Source organism: Neovison vison, chromosome 1 (genome assembly GCF_020171115.1).
Source record: "Neovison vison isolate M4711 chromosome 1, ASM_NN_V1, whole genome shotgun sequence".
Taxonomy (NCBI): domain Eukaryota; kingdom Metazoa; phylum Chordata; class Mammalia; order Carnivora; family Mustelidae; genus Neogale; species Neogale vison.
The window spans coordinates 67,191,237-67,215,890 of NC_058091.1; the positions used below are offsets into that span (position 1 = coordinate 67,191,237).

At 43.9% G+C, this 24,654-nt stretch overlaps 1 protein-coding gene across 4 annotated transcripts in view; it reads left to right on the top strand.

The window, feature by feature from the left end:
• The window catches only part of SGK1 (serum/glucocorticoid regulated kinase 1), a 108,684-nt gene extending 84,474 nt beyond the window's left edge, over positions 1–24,210 (top strand). The window contains exons 1-12 of one of the 4 annotated variants that reach the window (XM_044248444.1): positions 15,771–15,961; positions 18,945–19,020; positions 19,483–19,558; positions 19,947–20,051; positions 20,158–20,241; positions 20,359–20,490; positions 20,753–20,865; positions 21,205–21,328; positions 21,777–21,872; positions 22,266–22,421; positions 22,531–22,620; positions 23,033–24,210. In XM_044248444.1, the coding sequence (XP_044104379.1) occupies positions 15,928–15,961; positions 18,945–19,020; positions 19,483–19,558; positions 19,947–20,051; positions 20,158–20,241; positions 20,359–20,490; positions 20,753–20,865; positions 21,205–21,328; positions 21,777–21,872; positions 22,266–22,421; positions 22,531–22,620; positions 23,033–23,200 (1,254 nt within the window). In that variant the 5' untranslated portion in view covers positions 15,771–15,927 and the 3' untranslated portion in view covers positions 23,201–24,210. Of the gene's footprint in view, positions 1–15,770; positions 15,962–17,758; positions 17,892–18,683; positions 18,804–18,944; positions 19,021–19,482; positions 19,559–19,946; positions 20,052–20,157; positions 20,242–20,358; positions 20,491–20,752; positions 20,866–21,204; positions 21,329–21,776; positions 21,873–22,265; positions 22,422–22,530; positions 22,621–23,032 lie in introns of those variants that run through there. The other 3 variants (XM_044248424.1, XM_044248434.1, XM_044248418.1) reach the window with 3 other exon arrangements.
• Positions 24,211–24,654: the final 444 nt, after the last annotated feature.

A 24,654-nucleotide genomic window follows, 5' to 3' on the forward strand; every position in this document is an offset into this window, starting at 1 on the left:
GGGCTATCTCAGGGATGAAAGGGCCTATGAAAAGGGATAGAAAGGGAGGTATTGGGAATGGAGGGGTGGGATGCACGGTGGCAGGAGGAGCATGGGGATATGGAGAAGTATACATACCCAGGATGCTCAGACTGAAAACAGAATTGGAATTTAGGTCAGGGAGCCTCCAGCAAGTCCATCTGTAAAATGGAGAGATAGTGGAAGTAAATCAACTCTAAGATGCTTTCTTATTCAGAAACTCTTATTTGTTGAAGACTCCAATTGATAGTGAAAATGAGGTCAGGAAAAAAAAAATAGCTCAGTGTGAGTTGGGGCCTTTGCACAGACTTCAGTGAACAGTGTAGCCCTAGGGGCCCAGCTTTCCCTCCTCTAAAATATGTGGCACTGGGTGTTGTATGTAAGTGAAAAATCACTGAAATTATACTCCTGAAACCAATATTGTACTGCATGTTAGCTAAAATTTAAATTTAAAAAAAAAAAAAGGAAAGAAATACGTGGTGATCAGCATTTCCACTGATTAAAATTTTGGTCCTTAGAGGAAAATTTTATGGGAATAGTTCATCTGCGCTGTTCTTGTAGGTATAACATTACATATAACACTTGCCTTTTCTAATTGTCTTCCCATCCCTCACCTCATCTGATCCTTCCAACTGCCCTGTGGGATTAACAAAATGGGTGTTAACCCAGAGGATGCTTGAAGAAGTTAAGTGTTTTGCCCAGAGCTAAATGTTGAGTCATAAATACTAAAATACAGAACTGTTATCAGATCTGGAAACTCGTGCAGCTCTCCTGCTACAACTTCATGAAGGTAAGAAGGGAACTTTGTAATGAAAGTCACTTGAATGTGGACACAATGTTTGAGGAAAGGACAGAAAGTCAAGATTGAGATTCAGACTGAGATGTGGTCTTGCCACAGGCTGGGGGAGCTGACAAAAGGAAGAAATTAAAGTAAATTCAGGCTTTGTCTTATAGGAGGGAGGTATAAGGTTTCCCTTCCTACCCAGCACTCTGCTGGGTTCTATGGGGAAAAGGAGCAATGGTTTTCCCCTTATAAGTTCAGGTAGATAAACCGGACAGACACCTGTAGGATACGAACAATATAATGTAAATCCAAGTTAAAATAATTGCAGCTGCCTAGGGATATGTGAAGGACTATAATTTGGAACAGAAGGTAAGGCAGATTATTTCACTGATGTAAAGCAGATCTTTCAGTGTCAGAAAAACCTAGATTTGCATTCTGCTTTTACCTTTTCTAGCTATGTTGTATCACACAGCTAATGCTAACCCCTTTAATCCTCAGGTCTTAAGAACATATAGGGGGTAGTAAGTTCTTCATATGCTTCTTGGGAGGATCAAATGTGAAATTGCAAAAACAAAAAACAAAAACAAAACAAAACAAAAAAAAAAAAAACAGAACACTTAAATATAGTGCCTGCCATTCAGAGTAGTTATTCAATGTTAGCTATTGTAATAGATGTTCTATAGGACTTACAGAGAGGAGCACGTTCATTTCTGCTTATCCACATGTCCCTGGTAACACCAGGTATGCTGGGGTTAGAACAAGTAGAGGAGCTAGTCCTTAAAAAAAAAAAAAAACTCCATGAGGATATTTGAACATGGCTTATGGAATAACTCTATTAATTGATGTCGGTTGACCACAGTAGGGATTGCCTTGGAAGTAGAGTGATTCCAGTGGAAAAAATAAAGAAACAAGAAACAAGCTCAAGAAATGGGTTAGCAGGAATATTGTAGGGAGGTTCATAGCTCCTAAGGGCCTTTTCACACTGATAGAATCTGATCATGATTCTATGAGTACCAGGAAGTGGGAACAGCAGTGCTGGTCAAATAAAAGCCCTAAGTTTCCCATTAATACCATAGTTTCAAACACTAAAACAAAGAGAAAAAGAGAATTTTGCGTGGGGGCTGTGAAAGGTCCTCCACACACCTGAGCGCATGAATACAATAGAACGAAGGTAAGTTGTGGTTGGGTTATTTTTAGAAATGTCAAGGAGTCTGCGATGATCTAGCTGCATGACTTTATCCCATCTCTTTGTGAGACAGATTATCCGAAAGTAGTCAAAATCAGAAAGGGTGGCTCTGGGAAGAACAATAATTGGCTTATGTGGGATACATAAGATGTCAGATCCCCAGTTCATGTTCTAACAAGGCTCCCTGTGTTAGATAGTCTTATTTCTGGAAGTAACCTACCTAGGTCTTGTATGTGTGTTCTTTGTTCTTTGATATCATGATGTAAATGCATTTTCAAAACATTAAAATTTTACTATTTTTATAATATGAATGTCATACACAATGTAGATTCTGTGTCACATACAAATACATATAACATATTGTATGTAATATTAATGTTAACCCTGTATAACTGTTATAAGAAAAAATATGGGGAAAAAATTACAGTCCTGACAGACCTTACAGGATCCCCATTAACCTTACAGAAACTGATAATCCTAAAGAAAATGAAAATCCTGAGAAAAGTAGACAGGAAATGGGAAGAAATAAGAAGGAGGCAGAGGAAGGTGGCAGCAGGGGCTTAGACAAGAACTGTGTGTGTTGGGCTCATTCCTGCCCTTTGGTTTTTGTTCCCATTGTAAAAGGAAAAGTCAGAAGGCAGTGGGCCATTAGTGATGCTTCCAAGAGCAGCTTGGGGATGTAAAGGTACAGTATTTACAATGTGGTAAAGAAGAAAAACAATGCTTTTGCTCTTAAAAGGTAAACTCGAGGCTTATGAAACAGGACTTGACAAACTAGATTTATATTGGTTATATAAAAAGATATATAAACAACACGATTTGAAGAAAGAATTCCAAGCAGGTCTATCATGATGATCTATGCCTATGTTCTAAGGCCTTTGATTTTCAAGCAATATTTTATAAATTGTGAAACAGAACCCTTGTAGATACTGACAGTATTAGTCTTATCTCTTTGGAATAGTCATTTGCTCTAAATGAGAGTAGAGTACAGTGGAATTTTAAATATAAAGCTTTCTAAACAAATAACATTACAGCGACTTCTCTAAGTGGCCATATTGATTTAGAAAGTGAGACATTCTTCATGATAACCTGTCATCTAATTTCTTCTCTGTGATGTTCCTGCAGTCTATACAAAGCTTCTTTTCTTTTTTTTTTTTTAAAGATTTTATTTATATCTTTTGTGCAGTCGTGATTATGGAACAAGCTTGGTGTTATCTACATACACACACACACACACACACACACACACAACAGAAGTAGTTAATATATCTGAAAGTCTTAGCCAAACCATCAAATCATTCTTTTAGGACAACCAATCTTATTTGTTAAAATAATTCTGTAATCACAGCTCAAAAACAAATAGTACTATCAAAAGTGTCTGATGGTATAACCATATGCTCTTAGAAAATTTGGCAATGACAACTGATCATGGTTCTGATCCAGGATATAATAATAAAAAAACAAAAATAAATATACTCCCATTAACTCGCCTAGAATAAATATCTGCCATTGCAGTGTGTCACCTGAGCAAAGGATCATGGCTTTTAATATGCTCCTTAGGGTTTTAAAGAGGAGTAAGTAGGAGAATTTATCGTGGGCCCAGCAGAGAGACTTACTCATTAAATATGTCCAGCACTTACTGTACATTGATAATGTGCAAGGCATATGTTAGGAAATGAGGGAAGACAAGTGCACAAAATAATCCTCCTTTTTTCATGTCTCTAATTACTAGAAAAGTACAGACATGTGCACAGATTCCTACCAACCCTGCTCAGCTGAGGGGGTCACTGCTAGTGGGGATGAGACCATGGAGTTACTGGTGGTCTTCAAGGTTGGGGACAAGCTTCAAAACTTCCCAGTAAGATCTGTGGAAAATGAAGGCCTGCTCTATCTTCCAACATTCTAGGAATAACCAATCATGGAGGCATAATGGACACCTCCCTAAATCACGGATATCAAGAAGCAACATTTTCTTGGGACTTTTTGAAGCATCAGAAGGACTCAGGTGCCATATTCTAGTACCCAGAGTGTTCAGCAACCTCAAATTGCCAAGTTGTGGTTCTGTTGTGTAAAACATAAAATATGTTTTAGGTGACCCTCTGAATTTTCCACAGAAAATTATCCAGTGCTAAGATAATGCCTTCCATACTTTGATTCGATATTTTTCAAATACATTAAGTGGGTGGTCAAGTAGTATAGTTAGGGCATCACTAATATTTCTTTGAATTTTTGCTTAGTAAGCTGATGCAGTGCCCAATTTTCACAGGGTTACAAAGAATATTGTAAATTATTAGCTAAATGAAGAGTGGGAGAACAAGAAAAACAACAAAACCCAAATATCAAAGCTAGCCAGGATATTCTAAAAATAGTGAATTGTACTCCAATCTACTAAGTGCTAAGAAAGTGGCAAATGATGTAGAATTCTCAGGAAATAAAACTCCAAGCACTTAGTATCAAGTCAATAGGATAGTGCATTTCCAAATCTCTGTGTGAGATGAAGCTTGTGTGTGACCCCCTCGGGTTATAAATGACACTTCTGAGATAAGGACACTTCTAAACACAATCATGGATGCAGATAGTCACAATCCCCGTTCCTTTCTGGCACACTGTTGAAGGACAATGGTGAAGGAAATCCTTTCAGTGGTCAGAACTGAATAGCAGTTCACATGGTTGCTCATTTTGCTTGGAAGGAGAGCTGGCCAGACATGTGATTACATATCTATTCATGGGAGATGGCTAATGATTTGGCTGGATGCTCAGGCAATAAAAATGGGTGACAAGAAAGTCTGGGGAAGAGAAATGTAGACAAATTTCCCTGAATAGGCAAAAAATGTGAAGATGCTTGTGTTCCATGTGAATGACTTCCAAAGGGTGACCTCAGCAGAAGAATATTTTAATAATCAAGTGGATAGGATGGCCCACTCTGTGGATGTCAGTCAGCCTCTTTCCCAGCCACCCCTATCATCGCTAAATGGGCTAGTGAACAGAGTGGCCATGGTGGCCAAAATGGAGGTTACAGGTGGGCTCAGCAATGTGGACTTCCATTCACCAAGGTCAGCCTAACTACATCATGGCTGAGTACCCAGCCTGCCATCAGAGACCAATCCTGACTTCTCTGATGTCACACCATTCCCCAGGGTGATCAGCCAACTATCTGGCAGGCAGATTACATCCAAACCTCCCGTCATGGAAGGGACAGCCTCTTGTTCTTACCAGAATATACACTTACTCCAGATACAGATTTGCCCTTCCTGCACACAATGCTTCTACCAAAATAATCATCCGTGGACTTACATAATGCCTTATCCATCATCATGGTATTCTACACAACACTACTTCTGATCAAAGAACTAACTTCACGGTAAATGAAGTACGGCAGTAGGCCCTATGTTCACGGAATTCACTGGTCTTACCATATTCCCCAATACCCTGAGGTGACTGGCTTGATAGTGGAATGGCCTTTTGAAGACTCAGTTCTGGTCCCAGCTAAATGGTAATACTTTGCAGGGCTTGAGCAAGGTTTTCCAGGAGGCTATAAACGTAGTGAACCAATACATGTACTGGTCCTCCCATAGCTGGGGTTCATAGATCCAGAAGTCAAGGAGCAGAAATGGTAGTGACACTACTCAACAATTAGCCCTAGTGACCTCCTAGCAACATTTTTGTTTCTCATCTTCCCAACTTTATGCTATGCTGGCCTAAAATCTTGGTTTCAAAGGGAGTAATGCTTCCACTGGGAGACACAGTAATGATTTCATTGAACTGGAACTTTAAGACTGCCACTCAGCTACTTTGGGCTCTTTATGCCCCTAAATCAGCAGGCAAAGAAGGGAGGTACTATGCTGGCTGAGATGATTGGTCCTCATGACCAAGGAGAAATTACATTGTCACTCCATAATGGAGGTAAAAAAGAGTATGTTTGGAATATAGGAGATCCTTCTAGGAGTCTCTTACTGTTACCACACTCTTTGATTAAATTCACTGGAAAACTTCAACAACCCAGTGCAGACAGGACTACTAATGGCTCAGACCCTGTTGGGAAGGAAGGTTTCAAACCTTCCTTATTAGGCAAAGAACCACAACCAGTTGAGATGCTTGCTAAAGACAAATAGGTAGTAGACTAAAATAGTGATAAATACCAGTTGTGACCCCATGACCAATTACAGAAACAAGGACTGTGATTCTCATGAATATTTCTTCCTTATTTGTTATGAATATGTTTGTGATTGTGTATGTAAATCTCTTTGTTTTCTTCCCTCTCTTACCCCATTGTCATGTAACATAAGATGCATTGACTTTATATCACAGTATTTAAGAATTGTAAACTTCATATCACAGTATTTAACTTATAGGATATCAAAAAGAATAAACATCCCATAGGAACTTCACATCCTCTTCTGGGGAAAAGGTTATTAGGTTTTCAGTTAAATGCAGGATAGTTGCTCCATATTAGGTGAAAGTATTGACCTTATTATTGTCTTTGTATGAAGATTAAATATAATTTAAGAAGATGCATATGTGTGCCAAATTCACAGGAAATGAGCTTGTGGTAGTTAATTTTATGTATCTACTTGGCCAGGCCACAGTGCTTAGATATTTGGTGACACATTATCTTAGATGTTTCCACAAGAGTATTTTCTCTATGAGGTTAACATTTAAATCAGTGAACTTTGAGTAAAGCAGATTGTCCTCCATGATGTGGGTGAGCTTTATCCCAACAGCTGAATGGCAGAAGGCTTTAACAGGACAAAAACTGACCTCCCTTGAGCAAGAAGGAATTCGATCAGCAGATGACCTTCAGACCTGAGCTGCGACATTACTTCTTTCCGGGGTCTGCAGCCAACCAGTCCACCCTATAGATTTTGGACTTGACAGCCTCCATAATTACATGAACCAATTAAAAAAAAAATCTTTCTCCCTGTCTCTCTCTGTACACACACACACACACACACACACGTAATAATATGTACATATATGTATGAACATGTATATACATATATAAACACACACTATTAGCTCTGTTTCTCTGGGGAATCTTGACTAACATACATGGAGGTCCATGTAATCACAGAGACCCAAAAATGCAGTTGCTCACCGACCTGCTCCTTGTACATGCACATGGTCATTCTGCTATGGCTTTCAAATGACACACTAGGAGCACCTGGATGACTCAGTTGGTTAAGTGTCTGCCTGCAGCTCAGGTTATGATCCCAGGACCATGAGATCAAGTCCCACAGCGAGCTTTCTGCTCAGTGGGGAGCCTGCTTCTCCCTCCTCTCCCCACTCATGCTCTCTTATGTGCTGTCTCTTGTGTGCTCTCTCTGTGGCTATCTCTGTCTCTCTCTCTCAAATAAATAAATTTAAAAAGTAAAAATAAATAAAATAAAACAACATACTAGATGCTGCACAGGGACCCTTTTATCAAGGCCCTACCATTGTGTAGCAAAGAATATTTTAAAAAGAAAATAAAGTAGGAGTGTTTTGTAATAAATGTTCGTTCAGGGAAATGTTCATCTTGGGGAATCTTGGTTGAATGACAGAAATCAAAGAGGCTATGTCAGCCTGCTTTTCTATAAACCAAATTCATATGGTATCATTAATGAGGAGGGTTTTCCCTACCTTTATTCCTATGTATCTACAAATACACTGGGACATCTTGCTACCATTATCTACTAAGGGCACATCTGCTTTCACAGATTCTGCAGGGCAATCATTGAAAGCTGGTCAGAGACTTTGAGAGAGAGCGCCAATTGCACCACTCTGGGAAAGATAGTTTGCTATTTCTTTAAACTTTAAAAAAGCACAGTTCTCCTTAGTCAACTACCAACATTTCACGAATGTGATCGTTGCACACCTGCAAAACTGGGGAGGTTCATAAAAGGAACAGGCCAGAGGGCCTTCAGCAGAAAGCAGAAGTATCATGGAACCTAATGGATTCTCACTTTAAAATTCTTTCTTAATAGCAAAGAATTGGGGGAGGGCAATGGAAAATTTAGGGAGCAAGTTTAAAAGGGGAGAAAAAAGAGGATACATTTTTCTGACCTGTTGGAAGATTATCTGTCATTCTTGGAATAAGAGTCTAAATTGGCACTTTACCAAGCTGGGCAGAGGAGAGCCTAGATGGCCATCCTCCTAATGGTTTAGTTTCCTGGACTTGACAAAGTATCCATTGAATGTTATCTGTAAAAAAGAGTATGTATTACAGTTTTCTCAAAAAATGGTTATTCAATATGATTGTTCAGTGACCTCATTAGACCAAGGGAACAACCTTGATTTCAAAATCTTCATTGTACATCATTCATAAAATTTAGTGCCTCAGTTTTCTGAAGTTGAATAGCATAATACGTAATATGTAACAAAATACCTGAACTCAAGAGTTTTTTGTTTGGTTTGATTTTCTCTTGCTTTTCATAGTGAGTTGTAAAGGAATTGCTAAGAAAACGTACCCTTGATTATTAGGTAAAGGCAGGAAAATAAAATTTGTTTTTAAATTCTGTGCCCAGCAATATATCAGGGGCATACTACTAAGTCATTTCATTTATTAAGCACTTGGTTTGGGCCACACACTCTTCTGGGCACCAGAGACACTATGGAGAATAAAACAGATATTCCTGTCTTAGAGAGACTGCTTTCTAGTGCAAGGAGACAGACAATGAACTCACAAAAAATGCCAGATAATAAAACTAATATGCAGATAATTGAAATAGGGTGAATGACAAATGATGGCCAGCTGGTTAGTTTAGGTCCACTATGTAAGTGATATTTACTCTGAGATTTAAACAGCAAGAAGGATCTAGTCATGGGAGCACCAGGAGGAAATCACCCCAGGGGGAGGGCATGGCATAGATAAGCTCCCAAAGACAGACGCGAGGTTGGCTTTGCAAAAGGAACAGAGCCAAGATGGCGCCAGCCTGGAGAGCAAAGGGAAGAGTGGAAAGGGGGAAGCAGAGTAGGGCCTGATTAAAGACCATTAGTCAGGCAAGAAACATGAATCTTGCCCAGGTGGTCTCATCTTCAAGGAACTCAACAGTCCAGAGAGGCACTTGAGATGTAAATAACCAAGCCACAAAATCCCTAACTAAGGCTATAGTGGGGGGCGGTAGGTAGAGAAGGGGAGGTTCCAAAGGATTAGACACATGAGGTTGTTCTCGGAATTCAAGAATTTCCTTTTAGATTTATCTTTTTCCAGACAATCACAGCTATAGGAGTACTTTCAGCTTAGTCCTCACTTGAAAATTTAAGTATTCCAAATGGTTAAATTTGCCCAAGACTATATTCTAATGGCATTTGGGCATAGCTTGGCCTTAGAGAAAGTAGAAGTATCTGTAAGCTTTTTTTAACCCAAAAAAGCTTACAGATACTTACAAAAAAAAAATTGCTTTTGGGAAAACACTGTCCAATTTAGCCAAATACATATGGACCATGCCCTCCTGGAGTGTGGCAGTGTTGCCCATCTTGGGTATCTTTCTTAGAACCAGGACTAAGCACCCCACCTGGCACAAAACAGTGCTCCATAGAGGTCTGAATGACTAAAACTAACAGGCCACACACACTCGGGTGGACCTGGTTCTTCTTTCCCTGACAAGTTGAATAACAGAGGAAAAACATCTTCTGTGCTAGCTAGCCTTCTCTGACCTGCTTTCAGTGACCCCACCCTCTCAATAGGCCCAAATGTACTTTCTATTGTCTCCCATACACCCTAAACAACTAAAAACTCTGCTGGGTTAGCTTTTAGCTTAGCCCCTGCTTTTTTTACTTAAACTTTAGCTTTGCTTGATAAATAAGTATTTATTCCCTTATCATGGCATTTAGTACTTTGATACAACCCATTCTGGAGCATTGTCTGTGGGGAGATCAAAAAAGGAGGGGGACATCTGAAGAACAAAATGAATTGTCTTTTCAGGCCTTTGATGGAAGTCCCATCATGCCGGCCTGTCCTTGGCCTAGCAGATTAAGTGGCCCATACGGTTCATGGGCTTAAAGCACAGTCCATAACCATTATTTTCTTGAGTTGTGGGAGCCATTTGTGTTGTATGATATGTTCTGTTTGTAGCTGTGATGTGTGCAGGGTGGGGGGGAGGAGCGTAGACATGTCTTAGGTCCTGCGTGAGATTCCAACCTGAATGAGGCACTTACTAAATTCTCTATTTCAGTTATTTTTTGTAACTTATATTAAGTTAGCACCCCCATTATACAGGTCAGCAAGGCTCAGAGAATCCTTTGTCTAGGATCTCACAGGTAATGAGCCTCAGGGGTAGCCCACGAACAGGGACCACAAGGAGCCCCGCCTTCAGCAAGCTGCAGACATTCCAGAGCTTGCTAAGGGAGGTAACATAAAGGTATATGTAACTTCCACTCAGGATTGAAATTAAGAGGAAATTCCCTAAACTGTATTACATTCAAATGATCCCCGTCAACCTTCCACCAGCCATCCTATCCCTGGTTTTCCCATGTCGGTTACCGTCAGATTTATCTTATTTTGTTCCGGCAATTTGTAGGCAGGGTTTACAGGAAACAAGCCTTGGTTGGGACGAGCTTCTGTTGCTGCTTGCTAGATAAATTATAGGGTCATAAAGGGGAGAGATTTAGGGAGAGATTTATTCTGGGCAAATTAAAGCTTTCAGGTTTCCCTTCAGTCTGGCAAAAGCTGTCTGCCAAAAATCCAGGTTCCTTATTTACTCTTAGCACATGGTAAATGGAGTCGGGCTGAAAGAGAGCCCTTTATACTGTCTCCATGTAGGTTACAACTTTGATAAGTGTGTCTCTGAAGGATCCAGCCTGGGAAGACTTTTCAAGCCTGTGCTGCCTGAATGTTAGGCAGGGCTGGGACCGTCAGGGAAAGGGAGTGCAGGTGTGTATTCACTTGGGACAGAGTGAAGGAAGAGGTTCTGAAGGCCAAAGCCAGCTGGATTTGCTTGTCTCAATGCCTGGCATTTTATCATTACAAATCAATATTTTTGAATTGACAGAGGCCTTTTAAAACACAAATGCCGGGGTGCCTGGGTGGCTCAGTGGGTTAAGCCTCTACTTTCGGCTCGGGTCATGATCTCAGGGTCCTGGGATCAAGCCCCACATCGGGCTCTCTGCTCAGCAGGGAGCCTGCTTCCCCCTCTCTCTCTGCCTGCTTCTCTGCCTACTTGTGATCTCTCTGTCAAATAAATAAATAAAACTAAAAAAATAAAATAAAATAAAATAAAATAAAACACAAATGCCTGAGGCACCTGGATGGCTCAGGAGGTTAAGCGGCTGCCTTTGGCTCCTGATGGCGGTGGGGTGGGGCAGGGAGTCCTGGAATCTAAAGAGGTCTGGCTCCCTGATCAGCAGGGATCCTGCTTCTCCCTCTCCCCACCCCCTGCTCATGCTCTCACTATCTCTCTCTTTCCTAAAAAAAAAAAAAAAAAAAAAAAAAAGATGGGGATAAGGTGGGTTTTCAGCCTGTGCTAGACCCCTTGGTTTGTTGTTAGCTAGATTACCATACCTCCCCTGTTGAGACCTACCACCAGCCTCCTTTACTGATTGAAATAAAAAACTTACTACCAGACCATGACCCTATCCCCCACCAGCTTTCCTGTGGTGCGACTTTCTAGGAGAGGTAGATACAGAACATTGGTGTCATTCCCTCCCTCTGTGAGATTGTTCTACCCTGTGCCAGATTATAGCGACCCTTGTCTAAACACTCATCCATGCCCCAGCTATGTGAATTTCCCATTCCAACTTCCAGCTTCTTCCCTTATATGTCTGTGCGTGTAAACTTGTTCATGTTTAATGAGCCAGGGGTATTTTTAAAAAAGCAAATATCCTTTGGGGGAGTAACAGTTGAGTTATCGATCACACGTTGGTTTGAATGAACTTTCCAAAACATACTGGAATGTGTCACCTTAAAAGCCTTGGTGGGGGGAAAAAAAAAAAGTAAAAGCCTTGGTGGGATAGTTTTCCTTGTGGCTTTTAATCCTTTCTCAGTAGGGCTCAGTGTGCCTTTGTAGGTGACTTCCCACCTGTCCCCTCCCTGGGTGAGTGCTGTGCATCTGCATACCTCCTGCAGCTAGCAGTGTCTGAAGCATAGTTCTAAAAGAATCTGTTGATGGATGGATGCACTCGAGCCATGCCTAGAGCTGTACCAGAAACAGAGATACCTGTACAAACTAATACTTGGCAGGCCTTTAAGTGAACACATTTTTAAAACATTGTTAATTCCATAAGTATTGAGATTGGAGAAGGAGAGGCAGTGAGAGGGACAGACAGATTTATGCCACTAGGATTTTTTTTTTTTTTGAAAGTGCTGTTTTGGATGCCTAGGTGGCTCAGTCGGGTAAGCATCTGCCTTCGGTTCAGGTCATGATCGCAGGATCCTAGGGTAGATCCCCACTTTCAGGCTCCTTGCTCAAGGGACTGCTTCTCCCTCTGCCTGCCACTCTCCCTGCTTGTGCTTTCTGTCAATTACATACATACATACATACGTACATACATACGTACATACGTACGTATGTACGTACATATACACTGTTTTGCTCTCGCAGCAGCAGCAAGGACCCTGTGCATTTTGCTTGTGCAAGAGGTCCAAGTAAGGGCCCTATTTCCAAATCATTCCAGAGATGCTACATGGCACCTCAGAGTTCGGTACTCGTGCTTTCTTCTGCCTAGAATGACATTCCTCTTTGGTCCCCAGCTGACCTTTCCAGGATCAGCCCAAATATTACACCTTTGTGGGAGACTTTCCTCAACAACTACACGTGTGCTGCTTTTCCCCAGTAGAAAATTCCCCTCTCTCTTCTCCTAAGGTAGATGGCTGGGACCCCTGTTTTAACACTCATCATATCCTCTCATAATTTATGCATGTGATCCCCACTCAGAATGACAGCTTCTGTGAATCTCAAATAACGGGATTAGTCATATTTGTGTCCCTTGAGCTTAATATTCATACTTACTTAATAAATGCTTGTTAAATGCTTGCATGAACAAATGGAAGGAAGGGAGGAAGAGAGGGAAGGAGGGAGGAAGGGAGGGAGGGAGGAAGGGAGGAAGGGAGGGAAGGAGGGGGAAAGCCAGGGAGAGAGGGAAGGAGAATCAGGTCAATACCTCCTGGGGCGATTAGCTGAGAACAGGGCTTTGAGACAGCTGGCATTCGCAGGGAGGAGGGCGGAAGGCAATACTTCACAGTCTGCAGGACAACAGAGCTCAGGGGGGCTGTGGGTGGGAAGTGAAGCAGGAGAGGCACCACAGCTCACTCCAGTGACAGAGAAGGGCTATAGGGAGGAGATAAATCTGATTTCAAAAGCAAGTTTCGCTACTTCACAATTTTACCTATCATCTGCTCAACTCAGAAGAAAAATAACAATTACCTAATCATCAATAGCTGAAGAGTGCTGTTAGCACAACCAAGGTCTCTCCACTAGACAGCCACATGGACGTTATGTCGCAAAACCCTATTCCAAGGATCTTCCAGTGGAGAGCCCTGCTTTATGCAAAACCACAGTCTTAGGAAAGAAATAGGCCCTGCAGAAATAAAGCACGTGGTTTTGTGAGTTTTAATAACATTGAACCTTGCTATTCCGAAGTAATGTGTTTCTCTCATAGTTATCTCTTCAATCTCATCCTTACCTTCTTTATGCCTGTCACTTTCAACAATTAAGAGCACAGAATATAGTAATCACTATAGAATCTGTGGTCTATAGACTCTTTTTAACTACCATTGCTGATTCCTTACTACAATAGCTCTTGTGCATAAACTTATTTGCTATCATCTTTTTCTGTTTAATGAATACTGTAAAAAGGGGGGGGCATGCATTTGGTGACAACCTTCAACAAAAACTGATGCATTTAGTTACTCTCTGGAGTAATGATTATGTTTTTTGGTGTTTATACTTTTTTTGGTGATGGTTCAGGAAAAGGATCCTATTAGCATCAATGAAAGAATCAATCAAACTGTGCACATAATTGTTCTGAAATTTTTGGCCCTTTGGGCAATACAAAACAATTACATTGTCTTTATCAATGGAAAGTATTCTAACTAGGAAATGAAGACACTATAGAGCTAACACACTTAAGATGTAGTCAAAGAGCTAAGTCCTTATACAAATATTTTTGGGGACGCCTAGTGACTCAGTCGGTTAAGAGTCTGACTCTTGGTTTCTGTTCAAGTCATGATCTCAGGGTCATGGATGGAGCTCAGCTTTGGGCTCCCCGCTCAGAAGGGAGTTGGCCTGAGGATTCTCTCTCCCTTCCCCTCTGCCTCTACCTGCCCCCTTGTTTGCGCGCTCTCTCTCAAATAAATAAATAAATCTTTAAAAAATATATTTTTCGGGACGCCTGGGTGGCTCAGTTGGTTGGACGACTGCCTTCGGCTCAGGGCGTGATCCTGGAGTCCCGGGATCGAGTCCCACATCAGGCTCCCAGCTCCATGGGGAGTCTGCTTCGCTCTCTGACCTTCTCCTTGCTCGTGCTCTCTCTCACTGTCTCTCTCTCTCTCTCAAATAAATAAATAAATAAAATCTTTAAAAAAAATATATATATATATATTTTTCAAAATATTTGCTTTCGCATGTTGAGAAATACCAGGAATTTGTTTTCTGAACCTGCGAATTAAAAAATGAAAAGGGTCCTATCTTCGGAAAGCTTTCAGGTTTCAGTATTTACAGTCCTTCCTTAAGGAAAATTAAAGTAGAAGAACTAAATGATTTTCTTAAGCATTAAAATATACATGCACTGGAAAATGATTTGTTTCCATGCAAACTTTATATCTTGGTGAATCATTTCCATTTGAGTGTTTTGATTGCAGTTTCCCCACTATGAAGCATAAATGAGATTACTGGCTTGGAGGAGTGGGGAGGTAATTAGTCTACCTCCTATCAAGCCATCTGTATTTTCTGTGACTGCACAAGGTGTTGTAGAGAAATTACCTGGAACTGATTAAACCTCAGGAGAAGGGGGGGAAATTCTGCATGCCAGAGTGGTTCTGCCAGAGAACACGATCGCCCTCTGGGTTGCATTTCCAAGCATAATTTGGTGACGCAACTCTGACCACTTCGCCACCAGGGAGTAAGAGGAAAGGGGCCGGATTCCTCCCTTAGGAAGACGACCTGGACCAAAGAAAGAGGCTGGCGACAGGAAGGAAGACCAGATCAAGCCTTTGAGTAGCGTCCACAGGGCTACCCAAAGCCCATACAGAGTTAACAGGCACGCGTCACACACCGTCCCCCGTCTCCCGCCCCAACTCCCCCTACCCCATCCACCCGCCGCTGTGTGTCACCTTCCTGTTCGGAAGTCTTAGTAGGTTGCTGGGACAGAACAGGGGGCGCCTGCTCCACCCTTCAGGTATCCGGTTGGAAGAAAAGCCAGTCTCAACAACTTGAGTCTCTACGTTAAATGATAAGTTTAGCAGACCGTCCGTCTCCAACTGCTGAACATTAGGGTAGGGGGAGGAAGGAGAACATCAGACGTTCCTTTTCTGTTCCAACCACAAATCATATGGTTGTGCCTCTTCTCTATTCCTCTTAGAGCCCTCTAACTTGAATTCCACGTTCCTTCTGGAATGCACGTGGCAGAGCGTCTTTGAAAATATGAAGGCTCTGCATGTGTTTTGAATTTTTTCTGGACTGATTTGTAATGATGATCAGTCAAGTTACATTTCTTGTGTGTCTTGCTGGGGGTGTAATAAAGTCAGGACGCTGAGGACTGTAATTTTCTGAGTGATGTTGCAATGGAGAGAATAAATGGCCTAGTGTTGAACTTTGCAGCTTGCTCCCTTCCTGTATGTAAATTGCCTTCATATAAAGTGGGGTGCATAACAGAGGACGGCTGCCTCTGACTCTTCTGCTCCCTGTCATCTCAGTTTTCAGCCTTATCAGGCACATAGCAGGGAGGCTGTTCCAACCATAACTGAGCTCTACCTCCAAACTCCAGAAAGTAATCCCCAACCTTCATATCCTAGGCAACCTGAAGAATGAAAGAGGAAGCTCTAAGATCCCCTTTGAAAGGTTTGTGTACTTTTATTACTTTAATTCAGAGGGAAGGGGTAAAAGGAAGATGCTTTAGAGGATCTGAGGCTTCTTGGCCTGGGAAAGGCACAAGAGGTGGGGACGCAGTGGGGGAGGGGTCTGATGGAAGTTTTCTCAGTTTCATACTTTAAGACCAAACAAGCAGAAATCTTGGTGCAGGCTGGTATTTCTTTGCAGTCTTTGCAAGATTTGCTCTCTTTTCTTTTTATTAAGTGCAATTAGCCAACAGATTAGGTTTTGATGTAGTGATCAGTGATTCACGGGTTGCGTATAACACCCAGTGCAAATTTGCTGGCTTAAAACAGGGCTGCATGGTGTGGAAACAGGGACCCGCTGGGCTAGTTGAAATGGAACAAGGAGTATGGGGGCCATCAGCAGTAACAAAGTCGTATTATATGAAGAATCCATGGAAGAGGAAGCAGGAATGGGCCAGTTACTGTGATTTGGAGTTTCCTAAACCCTGCCTGAGGTTGGAGCGTCAATTTCAGGCACCTGAGAAGTGCTTTTTTAGGTGGGTGCTCAACCCTTTAGGTAGTGTTGCTCAACACTTCCCAGCCACTCTCCAGGAGAGATGATGTGTGTTCCTTTCTCCCAGTCTGGAGCTGTTGCAACTGAGCAAACCAAGAAGCAGCTGAGGCTACAGATCATATTAGGGCAAATGAGGTGGTTGTGCCTGCAAAACAAATCCCTGCCCAGGACGAAAGAAAACCCGCTTCACAGGCTATTCTTGGTTTGACAGCTGGTGTTTCAGAGGGTGTCAGACCCAGTATGCAACTCCAAGATGGCAGGGCCCTTGACAGTCAGGGGTCACGGCAGGGCAGGCCACGGCAGACAGCACCGGCAAGCGCCAGGTACCGGCCCTGCAAACCTTGGTAACTTGCCGCCGTCTCCGCTCTGGCCCAGTTGCTGTGCTCGTGGCTTCCCCGGTCAGCGCTGGCTCGAATCCTCGCGCCGCGGTCAGACTGCAGCGCCCAGGCATCTCCCAGCGGCGGGGTTACTGGAAGGCACCGCTCCGCCGCTCTACCGAGCCTCTCTCTCTCCTCCGCTTTCTGGAGCGCAGGCACCCGGCTAATCTTTCGCGAGTGCTCGAGTCCAGTTTATCGCAGATAAACTGGGACTCGAGAGAAAGAGCAAGGTGGTTAAACTGTAAGAAGACTCCCGAGTCAGCCCCGGAATAAACCGGAGAAGGGCCGGGGAAGACGAGGACAAACTGAGGGTTTTAAAGACAATGTAACGCGACCTTGCTACGTTGTCAGGTGGGGGAGCGGGAAAGGGGATGGGGAGTCGCCGGTGCCCGGGGTCACGCCAGGTCGGCGCCTAGCGCAGAGCCACCACTCCCCGAACTTGCCACTTCTTCACGTGTTCTTGGCGTGGCGGAGATTAAAGATGCAAGAGAAAAAAATTACATGCGGAACGGACAGAATGTTCTCAAAGATGGGGGGGGGGTAAAAGTGAAATGCAGATTGTACTTTTTTTTTTTCTTTAGTGCAGAGACGACTTTTATTTCCGCCCCCTCCCCTACACATTCCTGACCTCTCCCTCCCCCTTCCCTCTTTCTTTCCTTCCTTCCTCCGCTTCCAAGTTCTGGGATTTTTGCAGCCTTGCTTGGCTTTGGCCAAAAGCACAAAAAAGGCGTTTTCGGAAGCAGCTCGGCCGTGCACAAGGGCCATTTGTTTGTTTTGGGTCTCGGGGCAGGAAATCTTGCCCGGCCTGAGTCACGGCGGCTCCTTCAAGGAAACGTCAGTGTTCTCCTGTCGCCCTCGCCCGCTGCGCGCCCGGCCGCCGCTGCCCATGGGGGAGATGCAGGGCGCGCTGGCCAGGGCCCGGCTCGAGTCTCTGCTTCGGCCCCGCCACAAAAAGAGGGCCGAGGCGCAGAAACGCAGCGAGTCCTTCCTGCTGACTGGCCTGGGTAAGCGCCGCGCCTGCCACGCGGGGACTGTTCCGCTCCGCCGCTAGTCGCTCGGCTCCCGCGAGTCGGAGCGGGGCCGGGTGGGGGGGGTGTCCGGTGGGGGTGGAGGGTGCGCGTTCTCAGGGTGAAGGAACTGAGGCCGGAGAGAAGGCGGCGAAAGCGGGGGTCCCACCGGTTGTCCCGGACCCACGGTGACCCCTCAGATGAGGGCGCGCGGGGCTCCCCTCGGCCGACGGACACCTCCGGCTGGTGGTGCACGGCCGCCGGGTCGAGGCTGATGAGGCTGCTGGGGGAGTTAGGGGAGAGGGTCGGCTCCGGGACCGGGAGGAAATCGGCAGTCAGGGTTTGACTAACTTAAGCGGGCACAGAGCCACCCGCTGGCGGAGCACCGGGCGAAAAGCGCCCTGTGCCGCGACTCTGATTTCCTAGCTGGGCGGAATAAATGAGAAAGGTGGAAAATTACCCCGGACTCTCCCTGCCCCCGCCCCCTCCGCCTGCGGTTTCCCTCTCTCTGCCGGGGAGCGGAGAGAGGCAGATAACAGTCCCGCGCCGGGCCTCCCGGGCAGTCCCTGCGCCCGCCGCCCCCGCCCCGGGCTCGCCCTCGGGCTGGGGGGCCGAACCGCCCTCCACCGCCCGCCAAGGAGAAGCCTTCCTGGCGCCGCGGCCGCTGGAGGTGGGGCTTGGGGCGGGGACTGGGCGGGGCCTCTTCCGCATTGTCGCGTGGGCCCCGCCCCTGCGGCGGCTCAGGGCTTATAAAGCAGGCGGCGCGGCTCGCGGACAGTGTTGGCTGAGCCGGTCTCCCGTCACCAACGTCTCGCTGCGCACTCTCTGCGGAGATGACGGTGAAAACCGAGGCTGCTAGGGGCACCCTCACTTACTCCAGAATGAGGGGAATGGTAGCAATTCTCATCGGTGAGTGTAGGAATTTTACTGAACTTCTAGGACACGCGAAGGGGACTTGTTTTTAGGGTCGCGCATCAGATTAGTTTGTGTGGCGTCGGACCTTATGAAGCCATCTAGACGTTTATTTATTTCTCCTCTCTTAATTCACAGCTTTCATGAAACAGAGGAGGATGGGCCTGAACGACTTTATTCAGAAGATTGCCAATAACTCCTATGCATGCAAACAGTAAGTTTTGGGGAGGATTGGGAGAAATAAAAATAAGTAGTAAAGTTTCATTTTACCAGCCCTAAAGACACAATCTCATCAGAAGGTTGATCAGAAAGCTGAAACCTTCCCGGAGGGTGGGAACCTTTTCTGTTTTAAGTCCCAATTGAAAACATTTTAGACGTTAAAACTTAATGTGCTCATTTGGCCTGTCCTAGAGCTGAAAGATAAAGAGTTTCGTGTTGGCTTAGTTCACCCCCTGTTAACACGAAGAACAACCCTCATCCTTGTATTTAACTGGGTTTATTATTTTCTTTAACTGAGTTACTTCTTTGGGTGTTTTTAGTTGAAACGCTCCGAAGAGGCGGGGGGGGGGGGGGGGAGGGGGGGGGTGGCGGCAAGTGAGCCAGAAACTTACTACTGGTGTTAGTGTGCCCCCTCGTGTCGAGTTAAAGAAGTTCTAAGTTGTTCCTTTCTCTGCAGCCCTGAAGTTCAGTCCATTTTGAAAATCTCCCAACCTCAGGAGCCTGAGCTTATGAATGCCAACCCTTCTCCTCCAGTAAGTATTCTCTCTTTGTGATGCTTCTGTAGAGGAATCTTGTAAATGAGTCAGTTAGTATTCCTACATCGATGGATTACAGTAGCATTTCTAGAAATTAGTATCAAGGCAGGAATGCCTAGTTAATGGCATAACAAGTGACATAAGCAGTTATTTAACTATTGAGTCAGTGAAGTATTTTAAAAGGCTTATTGCCTAAAAGTCTTATCTGGGTACAACAATTGTGTACAATTTCCATACTCCCATACAGTAGTCTTGGTTAAGTCTGGGAGGGGTGGTGGTGACTTGCCTCAGTCATTTGCAGATATAACACCTTTTACATTGTCTGTCCTTTATCCTTGTCCTCCTTTGAAGCAAGGGTATTAAAAGAAAATGTTTTCTTTTCCAGCCAAGCCCTTCTCAGCAAATCAACCTTGGCCCATCATCCAATCCTCACGCTAAACCATCTGACTTTCACTTCTTGAAAGTGATTGGAAAAGGCAGTTTTGGGAAGGTAATGTCAGATCCGAAGACCTTATGACTTCCAATCTTTCATGCATTCATTTTACATTCTCCCTGGGTATAGATAGCAAAATGATTTTTTTAAATTGAAATTCCAGGTTCTTCTAGCAAGACACAAAGCAGAAGAAGCATTCTATGCAGTCAAAGTTTTACAGAAGAAAGCCATCCTGAAAAAGAAGGAGGTACGGAATGCACTGGATGGATTGGAGTTGGAGATAGACATTCATTGAATGGTTTTACCTTGGAATTCTGGTACCAAGTTGAAATTTGCCACTAAATCTTAATTGTCCTTTTTCTAGGAGAAACATATTATGTCGGAACGGAATGTTCTGCTGAAGAATGTGAAACACCCTTTCCTGGTGGGCCTCCACTTCTCTTTTCAGACTGCTGACAAATTGTACTTTGTCCTTGACTACATCAACGGTGGAGAGGTGAGTGGCAGGAATATGAGCTAACCTTTGAGTGTCTGAGCACAGCATTCTTGGTTTTAGTTGGAGAGGAAAGTTTTTCAATGATGGGGGGGAAAAGTTACCAGAATTAGCCTTTCCTTCAACCTGAAGGTTGCAAATAGTTAATAGACTATTTAAGGCCGCTTCCTGCAATTGTCCCCTTTAGCTGTATATGTTGAGACTAATTAAATGCATTGTTATCAAGCCTTGGCAACCCAGCCTAACTTTGTTCTGTCTCCTGCAGCTGTTCTACCATCTCCAGAGGGAACGTTGCTTCCTGGAACCACGGGCTCGCTTCTATGCTGCTGAAATAGCCAGTGCCTTGGGTTACCTGCACTCTCTGAACATCGTTTATAGGTAAGCTGGAGAGCTCTCAAGGTTACCTTTCCGGGTAGAAAGGAGACTGAGCCCTAGCCTTCCACAGAGCCTTAAAATAAATTGTATTTCTGTATAGTTCGGTCACCTAAAACCAGATCCCTTAGCATGGGAGCTGCCTTGACTCCATGCCACCAGGAGCTAGCTGGCTAGGATTGTGCCTAATCCAGAATAGATTAGCAGAACAAGGACTCCCTTTTTTAAATTCACTATACAGCTACAGTGAATTGAAAATGCTTCTAAATAACCCAAGCTATTATTTTCACAGAGGCTTTCTTATGAAATGAAATTAACTTACACAACTTTTTTGGTTTTTTACAGAGACTTAAAACCAGAGAATATTCTGCTGGATTCACAGGGACACATTGTCCTTACTGACTTTGGGCTCTGCAAGGAGAACATCGAACACAACGGCACGACATCCACCTTCTGTGGCACGCCCGAGGTAGGAGTGCTGTCCATTTGGTGTCCTGTCTGCCCCTTCCTGGGAGAGCCAAGTGCAAAAATAACTGAAACTACCAGAAGGGTGGGTTGTTCTCAGAGGTTTCTCAGTCCAGTTGAGTCCAAGGGAAATATGTGCTGTTTGATGCAGCATGAGAAATCGCAAGGCCTTACGTTGCTTTCATTAAGACCCGATGTTTGCAAAAGCCATGTCATGAAAGGTTGTAAATTCCAAGTAAGCGATCCGTTGGGTGCCCAGTCACTTCCTAAATATCAGCACCCATACCTGGCCAGTCAGCCTCCCAAGTCCCACAGTTTTATTGGGAAGTAATGTAAAGAAATGTATCCTGGAAGTGGATTCAGGGTCTCAGCCCTTTCAAAGTGCAGGCCTGGTTGTGGGATTGCCCTGTTTCACAGTCTTCTAAACTCTGTCTTCTGGCTTTGTGTTTCAGTATCTCGCACCTGAGGTGCTCCACAAGCAACCTTATGACAGGACAGTGGACTGGTGGTGCCTGGGGGCCGTCCTATATGAGATGCTATATGGCCTGGTGAGTAGGTGCATTGAGAGCTATGGAATCTTCCTCCGTGGTTTCATAAGTCCAGACTTACCTGGGCGCTCAAGCCCCATTGCAGATCTGGTCGTTGTATTTTGCCCTTTTATCAATAAGCTTATCAGATGCTGATAAGAGAAGCCCATTGGTTATTTTATAAGTGTTTTAGAGTAAGCTCTTAGTGAATTTTTCTTTTGTAAATTCCCCTTCCACCAGATATCTACCCCTTGATAAGGGTCCCAAAATAGTTTTGAAATCCAGGGCAAAGAATCTATTAAGGGAAAGGCTTTGTCAGATCTAGCTTAATCTAGATCTGTACAGACTTTTTCTCTGTTGTTGTGGTGCTTGCTGTACAAACGTTCCAACCGAGCATTTTCCCCCTTCTTTCAGCCTCCTTTCTACAGCCGCAACACAGCTGAGATGTATGACAACATTTTGAACAAGCCCCTCCAGCTGAAGCCAAATATTACCAACTCTGCCAGACACCTCCTGGAGGGCCTCCTGCAAAAGGACAGGACAAAGAGGCTGGGCGCCAAGGACGACTTTGTGAGTAACTTTTTCCTGTTCTCCTGGGCTCTCTGGGAAGCTGCCTGGACCCCGCTGCCCTTCCTGAATTCCACCTGTCTAAATTCATCTCCTGTTTTCTTCTCGACAGATGGAGATTAAGAGTCATGTCTTCTTCTCCCTAATTAACTGGGATGATCTCATTAACAAGAAGATTACACCCCCTTTTAACCCAAATGTGGTGAGTGTCTTTCTGAGTCTAGGAGGGTCCAAAGGGTGCTTCTTGAAATCAGGATTGGTGGTCGGGAGTAGAGGGCCTTCAGGGAAGACATTGGCAGATCTTTTATTCACAAATCATTGTTTCACCTAGATTAAAAAGTAGAATTTTTGTCCCACAAGCTAACATAACCTTTCCACACATTCATCAATTAAAGTACCAAAGGATAAAAAGGGAACACCCTCCTCGTTATGTAAACTTTGTGTGGCCTGTGGGTTTTGTGCCTGAAATGGAGGGTTAGTGTGGGAGTCTCCATATAGTATTCCAAAGACTGGAGCTCCAGTATTTAAAGCCCCAAAATGAGGATTTCCTTGTCCTGTCTGCACACAGAATTCTTGACACTGAGTGCCTTTTTTTTTTTTTTTCTCCACCGTAGAGTGGACCTAGTGACCTGCGGCACTTCGATCCTGAGTTCACCGAAGAGCCAGTCCCCAACTCCATCGGCAGGTCTCCCGACAGCATCCTTCTCACAGCCAGCGTCCAGGAGGCGGCTGAGGCCTTCCTGGGCTTCTCCTATGCCCCTCCCATGGACTCCTTCCTCTGAACAGTCCTCGGGGTTGGTCTTGAAGGATTTTATGTGTGTCCGTAAGCGTTTTTAGTTAGCCTCGTGGCGGAGCTGCCGGCTGACAGGACATCTTACAAGAGAATTTGCACATCTCTGGAAGCTTGCACATCTTGGCAATCTTATTGCACACTGTTTGCTGGAAGCTTTTTGAAGAGCACACCCTCCTCTCAGTGAGCTCATGAGGTTTTCATTTTTATTCTTCCTTCCAACATGGTGCTATCTCTGAGCATTGCGTGCCGCCTTGGACAGATGGCAGTAGTCTTAGTGGGTGACGCGGTTCTGAGAAGGGTTTTCGGAAGGGTCCGTCTGGGCCGTGATAACGAATCTTACGAAATGTGCCTTTTCTGATGAGATCGTGTTAGCTCCAAAGCTTTTCCTTTTGCAGAGTGTTTCAGTTCTTTATTTTTCCTTGTGGATTTCCTGTGTGAACAGTGGTATGAGTGTGGTATGCTTGATCCCAGACGGATTTCGTTCTAAGCCTCAATGTGACACTTGCAGGACACTACAATGTGGGACATTGTTCGTTTCTTCCATATTTGGAAGATAAATTTACGTGTAGACCGTTTGTTTTTGTTTTTGTTTTTTTTGTAAGATACAGTTAATAACGAAAATTTATTGAAAATGGTCTTGCAATGACTTGTATCCAGATGCTTAAAGAAAGCATTGCTGCTACAAATATTTCTATTTTTAGAAAGGGTTTTTATGGACCAATGCCCCAGTTGTCGGTCAAAGCCTGGTATTTTCCATTGTTTAAAATGTCACCTGTAAAATGGGCATTATTTATGTTTTTCTTTCTTTCTTTCTTTCTTTTTTTTTTTTTTTTGCATTCCTGATAATTGTATGTATTGTATAAAGAAAAGTCTGTACATTGGGTTATAACACTAGTATATTTAAACTGACAGGCTTATTTGTAATGTAAACCACCATTTTAATGTACTGTAATTAACATGGTTATAATATGTACAATTCCTCCCCCCACCACCACACAACTTTTTTTGTGTGTGATAAACCAACTTTGGTTTGCAATAAAACCTTGAAAAATATTTACGTAAATTGTGTCATGTGTGTTATTTTGTATATCTCGGTTGGGATGGGATGGGGGAGTAATCAAGGGTCCCTTTAAAATTTATAAACCTGGGAAATGCTGCTGTGCTTTACAGCTCAGTGGTTGGCCTCCAACAGTAGCTACTTCAGACTCCAGAGGGCATAGAGTGGTCTCAAAGCCTGTTTATCTTCCCAGGTCTTCGTATTTTATGATGTCAGTCATTCACAAATCCATCCGTTTCAATGTACAAATCTGTTTCACAAGGACAGCCACGAAGCCAGGTTCCCTATGTTTATCACCTACCCTCTGAAGTTGGCTGTTTGTCCTGACATTTGGCTTGCCTAAAGAACAAGTATTTCTTTTCAACAACTAATCTGAGTGCCTCCTC